This window comes from Bombus affinis, chromosome 13 (genome assembly GCF_024516045.1).
Source record: "Bombus affinis isolate iyBomAffi1 chromosome 13, iyBomAffi1.2, whole genome shotgun sequence".
Lineage (NCBI taxonomy): Eukaryota > Metazoa > Arthropoda > Insecta > Hymenoptera > Apidae > Bombus > Bombus affinis.
In genome coordinates, this window is record NC_066356.1 from 9,234,570 (window position 1) to 9,249,021 (window position 14,452).

General features: G+C 39.8%; 2 protein-coding genes across 9 annotated transcripts in view; one reads left to right on the forward strand and one right to left on the reverse strand.

Annotated features, from left to right (window-relative positions):
- LOC126923558 (tubulin monoglutamylase TTLL4-like) overlaps window positions 1-14,452 on the forward strand; it is a 239,449-nt gene that overhangs the window by 49,017 nt on the left and 175,980 nt on the right. The gene's annotated exons all lie outside the window — the stretch shown is intronic.
- On the reverse strand, window positions 7,770-8,502 carry LOC126923571 (uncharacterized). Its single transcript, XM_050737155.1, has one exon. The coding sequence runs from the start codon at window positions 8,259-8,261 to the stop codon at window positions 7,770-7,772; it is 492 nt and encodes a 163-aa protein (XP_050593112.1). The 5' UTR covers window positions 8,262-8,502.

A 14,452-nucleotide genomic window follows, 5' to 3' on the forward strand; every position in this document is an offset into this window, starting at 1 on the left:
CGGGTGCAAAGATCCATAGAGCGCGCATAATAAACAAAAACGTTTAGCATATCCAAGCCACATATATACATATTGTAGTATCGTGGACGAGGGGCCTGGGGGTGTCGTGCGGATTGTAAACAAGCGGTTGCTGAGTTGCGAATTATAAACAAACGGTTGCCGAGCATGTGCGTAGCGAGGCTAAGACAAAAGACAAGGGGCTGCTAGGGGACAATAAACGAATTAACAGCAGTATGAGTTGAGAAATCAGAGAGTGCGGATTGCGTTGTCGAGATAGTGTTGTTAGCGTTGTTAAGAGAGAGTTGAATTTGCATTGGCGAGGGTTGTTAATTAATTATCTAGCTGTTTTAATTATTATACGTAATTGTCTGCATATGCCCAATAGCAGCGGAGATATTTTCAATTGAATATTTAACCTTGAATATTGATAACTGTAATTGCATTGGATTTGACAGGGACCAGAGTCGACATAGCGCAAACCGATCGATGTGCGCTGTATTTGGCAGCAAATGCGGAGTATGACGCGCATCGAAACGTCGACGTATCTCCAATAGCAGCGGAGATACGTTCGACTGAATATTTAGCCTTGGATATAGAAAACTGTAATTCGATTAGATTTGTCAGGGGCCAGAGTGGACATTGCGCTGTAGTTCATGTTTAATAACCATTGTTTTCTGTTTAATTAACATCTGTTTAATCCATTCGTCATTAATAATCATAATAATTTACGATACTACATATATAATACTTTTGCCAATACTTAGAAAACGAATTTCTATGTAACCTACGAACTCTCTGGTTTCATCCGTAAAGATATAAAAATGCAGGAAATTCCTCAGCCATAAAATAGTTCTCTTTCCGATCGCTCGTATCGGTCGTCCATCGGTGCTTTCGCTTCATGAAATAAACAGTGTGTCGTTGGTAGTGGTGGCCTTTCAACGATCGTAATAGCGTCTCGATAGATGAACGTCATCAGGAAACCAGTTACGGGGGCAACCGGTAGAAACGCACGCGCGCCGTCTCAGCTCAGAAGGTGTGTTATACCTGACACGGCGAGAGCGAAGAGAGGCTATACAAACGGGCACACGTGACACGCGTGGCGTACACAGGCGCTTACACCGTGCGAGCACGTGTACGCTGGTATTTATACGGCGCTCTCTCGGGGCCGTGGGAATGAGCGGGTACCCGCGACCGTTCTGGCACGAGCGCCGCGACGAGCGTCGACTGGCGCGAAAGCGGACGCGGACAGGGACACACACAGCCCGATTACCGTTCCACGCGGCACGGAGCTAAGAACCAGCCGATCGAAACCACGCCGATATCCGCGACACGTGCTTTTCCTTCGCTCGTAAATCGCCCGGAGAAACGCTCGCTGAGAAAGTATCCCGAGAAAGGATCGAAAGAATCCGTTTCTTGTTACGTGTCGCGTTAATTTGTTTCCTTCGTAGTTGTCGGAGACGCGCTGTTGGGAGGTTTATGGGACGGCACCAGCTTGATTCGATGATTCGACGTTTGACGATAATCGCTGCTGTCGTTTGTCGGTTTCACGCAACAGCGCTATGTCCCAGACGATTTTAATGTATAGCTGTGGAATTCCATTCTGAATATCAACTATCGTCACTCTTTTAATAAGAAGATCGTCGTGATGTAGAGAAACTGTTTTATCGTATATTTTTTAATTATGTATGCATTAGAACTGTTACATAAGATAGCGTTTAGCAAGGAAATATCCGGTTAATGTTATTGTAACTATAGTTTGCTGGAAGAATGACGTGTCTAAGAAATCGCCGAGTTTACGATGCCTATGAAAGTTGATTTTCAAGCTTTTTACTACGGTGGGATTGTTGTGAGTGTTTAATAAAATTGCACTATTTAACAAGAAGAATGTTGCGATTCACGAAAATTGTTTCATCCCTCTTCCTCGCAGGGAGAATACACGTAAGCGATATTTTATTAGATATCCTCAAAGTACAATATCGATGAAATTATGCGGAAAAAAGAATTGTTTTTATCGTCCTAGTGGAATCCACGATATGTTGCACTAGGCAATCTGCTGATTCAATGGGGTTGCGTGTGTTGGGTACGTTAGCGCAACCTTTGATTATCGGTTTAGGATCACCGACAATTTTCAATATTTTTTACTTTTTCTAAAAGAAATTGAGAAACACGATCGATCTCTAATAACGAAATATAAATTAATTGCTAAGGTGCTAAGGTGTTAATTTATCTTTCATCCCTTTGCTCTTTCATCGCTACCTGTATTCTTCGTCAGAAGATGAGATGCCGGTATTCCAGAGATACCAGGGAAAGATATCAGCTCTATTGCCCGTACGAAATTATGTTTAATACTAATTCGTATAAAATGCATATAAAAGTCGTTCGATCTAGTAGACCAAACTGCGTTCATAATAATTTATAATTAACCATCACGTCCAGTTATGTCATTAAAAAAAAATCATACGCACACGTACAACCACCGATGATGAATATCATTGCAGAACCCAATCTTGAACGATTCTAACAAATATACATCGGCGTGACGATGGACATCGATTTCGGGAATTTACGAGACAGGTGTAGACACGTTGAAAAAAGACACGAATTACTGCAACAGCATATGACATCGTGCAGAGACACAGAGTATAATCAATTCGTAATAATCCAATTTCGTTATTTCGTAACCACCTTTTAATTTCGATTTCTTTTATGTCTGACCATTTGATGCATGTTCGGCAGCGGCAGGGGGGAAAACACCTTCGAACGATTGATCCGAATTACAGCAGATATTAACCGATCACGGTATTCCATCTCTCGAGCCGTGCAATCCACACGGTTTCACTCTGTAACAATTTCCGTACTGTTTCATTAAAGGACCGACAATTTTAGCCTCGTACTCTATACGACAAGGAGAACGATTTGCATGCGGGAGAGAAAGGAAAGTTCAATTTTTATAATTCGTACCTCCTCGTTTCCGTGCCGGGCAAAACATCCATTTTTGAGGTAACAACCTTATTTATTAATAGCGTTGCTCGATGGGAAATAACGCGCAAAGTGGCGGTCACGGTTAGCGCAGGTCGTGGAGAAAGTGTTAATGCAAGTGCGAATATTCCTTCAGTCAAACACACGCGTGTGAAATTTATTAAATTTTTGAAATTTATTCATCCATTCACGGGGAAAGATCATTGTACAGTGAAATTCATATGTTACGATAATATAGGACACTTTATGGTCTTGGTATTTCGTACAAGTTGTGATAATTGGAGCAATTGCCAAGGAGACGATTAATCGATCTGCTCGCAGGATTTTACACTGAAAGGAAAGGAAAAATTTGCGTCTAAGAATCTGTAAAAGAATTTGAGACTTTAGGACAGTTCGATGAGGATTAATTATAAATCAAGAATTACACGTTGTCTCCAACAATTCTCAAACGTAAAGTCAGTTGAAAAAGTGTTCGATAAATCGGACAGAAAATCCTCTTCTCCACTCTGAGAGCAGTTTATTTTCGCAAACCCTGAAGTCAAATTTATAATCGAAAAACAACGACAAATATGCCACACGACTAATAAACAAGAAAGATATTTGTTTCATGTTGTACCAATGTAATTGCGACAATCGTGTCTCATTGCGGTGCTAATTAAATTATTTTAATGAAACGTTTCCTTTAACACGCGTAATACGTTCGTAAAAGTTTCTATAAGTGTTGGAATACTTTTGAAAGAAACTGTACGTGTCTACCTAATTATAATCGAAACAGGAAGAAATTCGTGCCGAAGGTTTTTTCAGAGAATCAATAACCGGGTCAGTAGCGAATCGTTAAGGGTCGTTTCGCCTTGCATTGATAATTTTCAATCGAATATATAATTTTCCGTCGCGACAAAGATGTTCGATATATCGACGTACGCGCGTGACAGCTGCCTTATTCAGCAGAAGAATGCCGCCAAAAAAAAGAACGGCAAAACAATCAATTTTCAGGAATATTCGAAATTTCACGCGCGACCGACTTACGCGAGAGAGCATTTTTTCCCGTTTGTTCTTTTTCTCTTGTCTTTTAATATGCCGACGTTCCGATCTGCGGCGAACAACTAATTTCGCGCCCTGTACTCCGTAATCATGGCAATTACTCGGGAGAAAAAGGTTTTGTTGCGACACTGTCGATACTTTCCGATCGATTGCACTGCCTTCGATCGAAGGTCCGGTATCCGAAGAAGAAAGAAGAAAAAGACGAAAGAAGAGGACCGCCTCGGGTAGCTACGGATCGGCGATGCGAGCGTAATGAATTAATTTCGCCGATGGAAACGCCGTCGATTAAGCCGATCGACGAAAAGGAGTCTGTATAATTGATACATTTCGCGTGTCTGTCCTGTTTATCCTCTTTAAGCGTGTACAGGTTCTTTCATTATTGGTTGGCCTCGCTCGAACGAGGAAAAAATTTTGTGAGAAATATTTGAAGGGCATTGGGCCAGAAATTTGCCGACTCGTGGCTTTGAAATTGATAGGATAAAAGAAAGAATAAAAATGAAAAACGTGGCGAAATAACGCGGTGGATTGAGAAATTGGTTAGCCTGTGGTGTATAAAAGGAACATTCGGAGAAATAATATTACGCATATGCATCCACTGAAAATGGGATTAGAGCAGAAATTTGCCGACTCGTGGTTTCGAAATCGATTTGGCTAAAAATGTTTGGTAAGAAACGCAGCGAAGGAGAAATTGGCCGATCAGCGGTGTATAATAATATCGTACGTATAAATCATTCGCGTTATAGACAAGCGATTGAAAAATTGCTCCCGTTGATGGCATTTTATCGTTGATGAAACATACTGTATGCTTGGTATTTACAGTATAACGAAAATGTGGTGTGTCCAGTTTTGCTTGATGCCAGTGACATAATTGCCTTTAAGACCGTTTATCTTTCATTTTCGACTCTCACCGGTTTCTGCCGTATTAAATTCGAAATGCATTTCTCCTCGATGTAACATGCATGTGATATGAAGTAAATTAAATCGATATAATTCAGGTTCCTTTCTTTATTTTAGGATTGTTATAATTAAAGTGATACGATGGAAACGTATAACCATATAAAGTAATGTTTCTATCTTAATAAGAGTCGATACGAATTTTGTCACGGACACCTGCACGATTTTAGTAAATTGCGAAAATAAAAAGTCTATCACCTATGGTTTCGGCAGTGTAAAGTTAGGGCTGGTCCTAATGCAGAGTGATACGAAGGGTTGCCTACTCTCCAGGGATCAATCGAGAGATCTACCTAACCATTTTTTCAATTTTCCAACGTATGTCGTTTATTTTCTTCGTAATTTCGAGGTATTCAAATTTCCATAGCTACGTTCCATCTGATATTACGTTTATAAGATAACACAAGATGGCAATTTCTATATTTACTTATTTCCATTTACGCAATTAATTAATTAGTGCGTCTTTAAAATCACTATCGTCGATGTATTTCTTTTTAATTGTATTATATCCAACGAGCACTTGAAAATAAAAAGTAAGCTACTAAAAAGTTCTTTTTTGTTTCTTCCAGATACGATATTACTATGTGTTAATTGAGATTCACCGATAAGTTGCGCTGTTCTATTCTTTGACGTAACATTTGCGCTTTCGATCCCTCGTTCGGTCACTCGCGGTCTGCTGACCGTTAAATAAACATAAAATTGGATTAACCCTATCGGCGAATTATGCACCCCTGCTATTATTGTATTACCGTCTGATGCACGAGTATCAAGCATGCCGCAATCTTTTGTTAGTTTTCGGGGGTCGGTTACCCCCCAGCTCGTCACGGAAAATGATGTGAATTCATGCACCCCATGCACCTTGGTGGGCATGTGCTTGTCACATATGGGCAACACGTGTGCGTATTTTCAACAAACGAGTTTTCGTTTAATAGCTCGTATAAAATTTATTTTGTATATTCTATGTCTCAGCAGATTCGATATTTTTTTAAAATTAAGTTGCATAAAGATAATCTGACGTTAGTCCATTTTTTTTTAATTATTTAATTTGTACTTTACAATTTGTCCAGCTGGACAATTTGGTAAAGTTGGTGAACAATTGTGAACAATTTTTGTCGTGCCTTTTAAAATAATTCGTTTGAAATAACGTTAACTGGTGTGCAGTATTATAAAAATATAGTCTTCGATTTTAGCGTATTACGTGTCCTTCCTAAAATCGTTCGAAAAATAAGTTTTCTCGTAGCCTAAGAGGAACCGTTCAGTTCTGGAGATGTTACGTAATTCTGTTAAATACGCGTTAATAATATCAGTAAAATAGAAAGCAGAAATAAATGAAATAATCGTGATAGATTTGATATTTAGAGAAATTTTTATTCAGCAAGACGAGAGTCGTGAAAATGTCGAATTTCTTGATTACGTAAAAAACCTGTTCTACTTCATTCAGCGGATCCACAGGTGCGTACATTGATTAATTGCGTGAAAAAGGATAATTGAACGGGAGCGTACAAGATAAAAGGATTCTTTAATTAGCTTAAAAAAAGAAATCTGATTGTACGAATCTCTTAGAACCGTCAATTTCGTTGCTCTAACTAAATACGTGTAGTCTCTGACGACAAGTTTTTCTGATTGCGGTAGTGGTTTCTAGGAAATCGCCTATTTATTTCGTGAGAAACTAAACCCTAAAACTTCCATCAACTTCGGCAAGGGAAAGTTTTGTCCAAAAACTCCATAGAATTCTATACCATTTCCTGTCGAATTTTTCTCCCCAACGATGAATCCGAAATTCTTAAAGGATTTGTCGAATCTTTCCTCGGCAGAACGAAGGGCTGAAAAGACCCCCGAGGCTTTCTTAAACCAGTTTCAGGTATGAATAGACCCTTTCCAGTCTCCAAACCTTTGTTCGAAAATACAGCCGGTTATGAAGGGCTGACCAATTTCAAAGATCACAGGTGAATCGTTGAAACGATTGAATTTCGTCTAAAAGGGGAAACGTTTCTCGAAGTATCTTTTTACGAGATTGGTCGAAGGAGGCTTTCGTATTTTTAAGTAACGTTGCGCCATTTACATTTAATTTAGTCAGAAAATAGTTGAGAAACTTGATTCGATCAGAAGAAGTTGAAGATTCTCCAGGTATATAAAAGGTTAAGATCAAGACTTATCGCTAAGAACTTAATAATTAAAGGAAGGGAATGAATAACGAATCGGATGATTTCATGTTAGAAGTAAATTTATTTATACTCTTAATAAACTGGAAGACGGTAGGAAGTTTTGTCTGAACGACTATTAAAGCCAATATCACATCGTATACAATAACTAATCTAGTAGGTACAAATATCACAATTGCGATAAACTTTCTATCGCATTATTCAATGAATAAAAAGGTAGTACAAAAAGGAAAAAAAATAGAATATTTTTCTCTCCAACTGATCATCGAGCCAAAAAGTGTCATGAAACTTCACAATTTCATTCTTAGAGATCAGTTAAAAAACTAAATCTATTTATCACAGTTTCGATGTTATCTTATCTAAAGGCAGTCTGACGGCACGAGAGGTAGCCCCTTAAGGTCAAATATTCTCCCCAGCTCCATCTTGTAGACATCATCTTCGTCCGTTTTGATCCCCGGGAAGTTTTGATTATTTCTCGTTGAATCTTCGTGTCACTTGGACGGTACGACGGAGTATTCTCGCAGGTGGTTTCCAAAGGTCTCCAGGAATCCTCAACATCGACTTGGAAGATCGATTTTCGAGGGTTGTTCTGTCATGAGGTAGATGAACTTGATCGTACGCCGATGATGTGGTTTTTCACGCGACCTGCATCTCAGGTGTTTGATGTTGAGAGAAAGCGCGTTCCTTGTAGCACAGGTCACTGTCGGCCATGCTCAGGGTCGTCCAATAAAAGTCGCCAGCGTGGGTGTGCGCGAAATGAACGGGCACGTAGCACTGACCAGGTACAACCGGTACGACTGTCATCTGTCCGTCCAAGCAGACAGTGATGGCAGCTCCTTCCTCAGCGTCTTGAAGTTCCGCCAACAGTCGCCTCTCCAGTGCTTCGTTGGCATTATTCTGATTGTCCACCTCCTCGGTGAAGATCTCCACTTGTGGCACGGCCTTCTGGTCTTTGGCGTATTTCCCTCTGTTCGTCTTCTTCTTCAACAATCTCAAAATCGGCTTCAACACGCTTCTGACCCGTTTGCTGTTGGTGGCCGTGCTCTTGCCCGACATCTTCAGGTTGTAGAGATTATCGTTGAGCTCGTTCTCGTAGTCGAACACGTGGCTCATTGTGGCGGCGGCCATCTTGCTTCTCGTCCTTTGCTGATTCTCAACACTGAACCGGTTTTAAAGAGGAGCGCGTCCGTACGTCCGTGCGTGCACTCTCGAGACTCGGAATGAACCGTGCGGATCGGCGCGCAAATTGTACTTCGACTCGAACTTGGAATTCTCGAAAAAGCGTGTTCTTTACGAAGCTACTTCGAGAGAAAATCGAAGACAGATATACGTATGATGTTGGCTGTATGCGTGGTTTTCTCAGTTGCTTTGGAACGAAACGCTAGTGAGCGAATGATGCCTTAGACGAGCAACCCCGGACCTTATATAGGCCCCGTCGAGCAGCACGGGGTGACAGAGTGGGGAGGGCAGGTGCACTCTGGCTGTGGGAACTTGGAGAATTCGGAGCTTCCCACGTCAGGGTCCACGCCGACCATCTGCCGTTTCTTCTCCCTCCTCTGACACCCTCCGACACTAATCCAACCTACCACCCCGACCTGTGCATAGCCTCTTCACCTACCCCCGCGATCACCCCCGCTAGACCTTCGTCCTAGGTGGATCCTTCCTTTCCTTTTCGCTCTGCTCTCCGGTTTCCATCCCGAGAAGAGCAGAAGCCGCCGGGGTCCTTTTCGGCCCTTTTACTCATGCAGGATCAAAAGGGTGGATATTTTGCCCGTTTTCGGGGGAGGACCAGTTCGAACCTGTTCGCGACAGGTCTCCTCAACGTTCGAAACCAGACTAAGTATTGAGAGATGAGAAGCTGGCTAGTGGGATGACACAAGGGTAAGATACGCGTAGCTCGCTTCTCGTTTTGCTATATCGTCTTATTATTATCGTATATGAATTGTTCACAGGCCAATGTTAACTCTGCTTTTCGAAGTTTTATCAATTTTCCTCAGTTTTCTCTACTTTTTCTTCCGCGAAATTAACCTCTTCGTCAAGCGAGCAGCTCGTATCAGTCGCGTAGAGACTATGTCGACTAACTTTATAAATTAGAATACACACAGCACAGTTATAAACGCCACGTTCTTCATAATTAGAGAACCTAATTTTCTCATTTGTTACGCGAGCTCTATGCGAATTCAACCGCGCGGTTCTCTTTGGGGTTTCTAGCAGAAAGGGACCGAATTGATGGAAACGATTTCGATGATTGTTTACCCGTGGACCGAGGCTTAAGTGGAGCCATTTGCTGGAATTTCAATTGATTCGAAATGTACATACCTTTTTGGTATTTTTTTTTTTTTTACGAAGAAATTCTTTGGTTTGGAGAGGATGTGTCGATCTCGTTGGAAGATTTTTGCTCTCGAGATTCTTAATGTTGCTATTAATTTCGTTAATGGTACCATAAGGTTTTGTTACACCTATCTTAATGATGTTACATCACGCTGGGATTACCTGTAGAGACGATACGCCTTTTTAATCCCATTTTTTTCCTCGAGGTAGGAACAGCTCGTTTCTCTCGTTAACAGTCGTATCACGATTAAAGCTCCTTGAAAGATTCCAGCATTAACTTTCTTCGCTGCTCTGGATACACTGGTCTTAAAAGACGAAATCGAGTACATCACATAAGCATTCCCCTGTCGAATTATTATCTCCTTCTTACTTCATCGCTTTCAACTTTCCGCTTATTTTCAAGCTGTTATCGTGTCGGTGGAGATATCTCGTGCTTCTTGATGAATAAATAAAATTCACATGGCGTATTACAGCGCCGAATTTCCGGTAGAAATCTCCAATTCCTTCTCCGGAAGGAATTTAAATATTAATCAGAAAGAACGTTGTTGCTCTTTAAAATTCTTTTAACATGTTCCTTGTCGATTGAATTCTCATTATAACAAATACAAGAAGACTTTTCGTTCTTTAAAATCCTTACTCTCCAACAACGTATTCGCAGCATCGTTTCGCATCTTCCCGAACTATCATCGACTTTATCATATATCTAGCAATTTAAGCATAATACGAATCCGTGCATAATACGAATAAAATGCCCGAGATTCTTCTCAAAGTATACCGCTGCGTCTGTTCCTCGTCATTATCGATTTTCCATACGAACCGAATTAAAGGAATATAAAATATAGAAGGTTTGAACGTTGCTGCCTGCATCTTTTAAAGATAATCAAACTCTCTCGCGTTCTATTTTCGCGCGCAATATTTATGCCCGTCCGCGCAACGATTAATTCGTCCAATTAGATGAAACATTCGATAGGAAGGGAGTTGGATCGCGTTTACTCGGCGACGTTTAAATCAACAAGTTGGCGCAGAGGGCTGTAAGTTATAGTAATTAACGCGCGGCAATAATGTTCGTCGGCTTCCTCCATTACCCCAGCGTGCTCGAGAGATTTAGGGTCGAGCATCGAGCGTCTAGACGTAGTGAGATAGCATGGCACCCCTCAGAGTCGTTAACTACGCCTCGAGATTTGCTTTTTTGCCTCGACCAGATGAGAGCCGCGTTCCCCTTGTCTGCATCCCTGCAGCGAATCGTACACCCTCGTATACACCAGGCGTGTGTTGTGAGACTGGAATAAAAAGTACGTTTTTTTCCTCCAACCTCAGGATTCTTTTTGCTTCTCTTTTTCTTACCTAGTTCGCTGCCTCCCCTATGGATCTGTCGAATTAACAAGTTTTTCGGCAAGCAGCTTTTTTCCAACTACCTGTTCACCTTTACGAACTACCTGTTTCGTCAACCTGTTGACTCGAACGATTTTTTTAAGGGAACTAAACCTTTCGTTTCTTTCTGTTGGGAATTTATTCGTTTTTTAAATAATTCTTTCTTCGTCCCGTTGTTCGTGAAACATGAAATTATTTCCTTCTGTTTTCACCGTTGTGAAATTTATTTATTTCCAAAGTGATTTTTGTTGCAGAATTATTAGATTTTTTTTTCTTTGCTTTATTGCGTTGCTTGAAATGACACGAGTTCTAACGGCTAGTGTTTGCGGAAACAGCAATAACGTCGTTCGATATTTTCGCAATCTGGAAACTCGTGATATCACAGTGCAATGATATTAACACGTAGAATTTTCTATATTTCGCCATGAAAGTTGTAATAAATATTCGTTTCTGCAAAATATTATATTGTATTTACGTAGTTTCTTCTAACAATACCAGCCGAGTTATTTACATTGCCGAAAATTTATCTCATTCTAACAATGTACCTGCAACCTGTAACAGCGAACCTGCTAAAACAGCATTCACGTGGAGTGAAATTCCACCCATCGTTGCATTGCATTTAACGCGCTTATTAAAAGCTTATTAACATTCTGCATCGCAATTCTAAATATAAATATAACAATATAATATTTCCAACAAATGAATATTCAGAAATATTATCATCATCGATAGAATTATTTCTACGAACAAACCACCCCCTCGCTGTAATTCTACTATTGGGTTGGCAACTAAGTGATTGCGGATTTTGTCAACAACACTTAATGACAAAATCCGCAGTCACTTAGTTGCCAATAATAGCTGGTGTCTGATGGAAAATAGTAAAAATATGGTCCCTGGATATTTGGAAAATCTGACAAGCGAAGAACCGCACGAGCACAACGTTCTCCCTAAGGACCCTGTCCAGGTTGGAACGAGGGTTCCCGAAGGTCGTGGCAAATCCCGTAGGGCCCACCACGATGCACCGCTTCGTGGGGTACCGTCTGCTGCCCTCGTCGAGGACAGGTACATCAGGGGTATTTGTTTTCACTTTGCGCTCTGCAGCTACATTCCGAGGCAGGTGAAGCGAGCGTGCTCGTCAAACCTGCAGAGAGAGAGAGCACGTACCTGGCGGCAGGAAATGATTTTACTTTCATGAAGACAGCCGTGCTTTTGCTCTTCTCGAGCTATGTTCTTCGCAGTCAGTTTGTTTTCTTTTTTTTTTTTTTTTTTTTTTTTGTTTTGCTTTTTCTCTTGTTTGCGCGACCAGACATCTCTCGGTAAGTTCGTACACGAGAGGAGATTTTGCTTCGAGGCTCGATGAGAAAACAATTACAATCATAGTCCTGAGTAAGTCCTCTTTCATTCTGTGTAATTCCAAGGTGTTTCGTAGTTCGTGTGATGATAGTCGACCGCACGAAACCAAGTCATTTATTTTCATTATTTCGTCGTAAATGATTTTTCGAACGACTGAGATTCGTATATCGCGGTTCAATTTTTATCTGACCGTGTTTTACGATTTGTATAATTTCAAGGTGATTTGTTGTTGGTGTAAATTCTCTCTCTTGCATGTTATTTATTATTATTATTATTATTATTAGTTCCAGTATCTGGCCGTATAAAATTGTTCGTACGGCCGAGATTTATATTTATAAATCGAGACGAAATTGTTATCTGAACATGATTTTTCATTTCGTGTAATTTCAAACTGTTTTATTCTTCGCTTAAATTTCTCATTTGCATGAAACGCAGTTATCCAATTTCAGTATTGCGTCGTACATAATTTTTTGAACGACTCAGAAGAAGCGTACTTTCTAGATATATGTTGATTGTATTTTATTAGTACAACTGTGGCCGAAGTGTATCGTATTCTGTATAATTTCAAGGTGTTTCGCTCTTCGTTCCAATCCGTGATTTGCATAAAGCGAAGTTTTCAGTGTTATCTTCGGCATTTGGTCGTATACAATTCCCTGAACGATAAAGATACGTAAAGATACATTTCACGTGTGTTATGTTCCTACAAAAGTGTTTTATGATTGATCAAATATAACATACCAAGGTATTAATACCAAGATACCAAGATATAATCAATAAGTCTAATAGTCTTCTGTCATCCGAATTATCATCACGTGAATACGTAATCTAATTTAATAAGCATTTCGTTGTGTTTTTAATAGCAATATAAAATGTTAGCGATGTCTAAAAGTCACGTGCACGGTCTACAAATCTTTATCTCGTATCTACTGAAACACTTCAACACTAGAAAAATTACTTGGATCGTTTTGATTCGTCAACGAATTGAAACAAATGATTATTTTCTGTGAAACAGTATAATTATTTACAATTTTCTGTATTTCCTTTAAAATGATACATCGTTTCTCAGATATCACAAAAACACATTTAAAATAGAAAAATCAGGAGGAAGGAAACTCTGGTTCCTTCCCTTCCAATTTCCAACAGAATTTTTAATGAGACGACCTCGATAAGGTAATAACAGATAATTTAAGACCATCCTAATATATGGAAATATTTTACAAGTAAACTGTATAGGACGCGTAAATACCGAACAAACTGTGGAATTACGCTCTACTAATTCCCAACTAACGTTCTAATCGCGCGTCGGATATACGTTCCACGTTACGTTAAACCGATAATCGAATGTCACACTTAATCCTGAAAAATTGTTCGCCTCGCCAAGCCTTATCTCACCAAGATCTTTTATAGCTCTTTCAATCGAACCGACGTCTGTTAATGGCCGTAACACATTTTCTCGAATTTTCAAATTCTGCGTGGCGTTAAAAAAAAAAAAAAAAAAAAAGATCGAGGAAACGGCTAATTTCCCGCGGTCTGTTGCACGCGAGATGAGAAAACCGGTCGATACCTTAACAGATATAATGTTTCGTTAGGAAGAATTTGAAATGCCGCACGTCAACCAGCATCCGTCTGTCCGAGTCGTGTTTCGCGGTCCTTGAAAAATCCAGCCTTCGTCCTCGTTATTCCTTCGGATGGGCCTTATAACCGGTTCCTAATACGGTCGTCGAATCCTAATCAATTCGAGGCCGCCCCTTTCACTCTGATTTAGAATCACCAATTTAATTGCTCATACACGTACCTATGTGTACGTACACTCAGCCGCAAAAGTCTAAATGCAGCCCTTAAGTATAAAATATTATGGTAGGAACGTGTAGCTTTAAGAATTTCGCTGGCGAGATTTTTTTTTATTATTTAATTTGTAATTTATAATTTGTCCAGCTGGACATTTGCTAAATTTATATTATGAAATTTGTATAATTTATTAAATTTGCAATTAATATTAAATTTGTATAATTTGTATAACTTAATTGCTAAATAACATGTGGTTGGCTACCCTCAGCGGGATACCATCTTCAGGTTTGATTATTTTATTTCCTTAGTTATTTTTAATTATTATTTAAATGTACTTTACAATTTATCCAGCTGGACATTTAATAAATTTTTCAATTGCCAAATAACATGTGGTTGGCTACCCCCAGCGGGATACCATCTTCGAGTTTGACTATTTTATTTCTTTAGTTTTTTTTTTTATTAATATTTAATTTGTA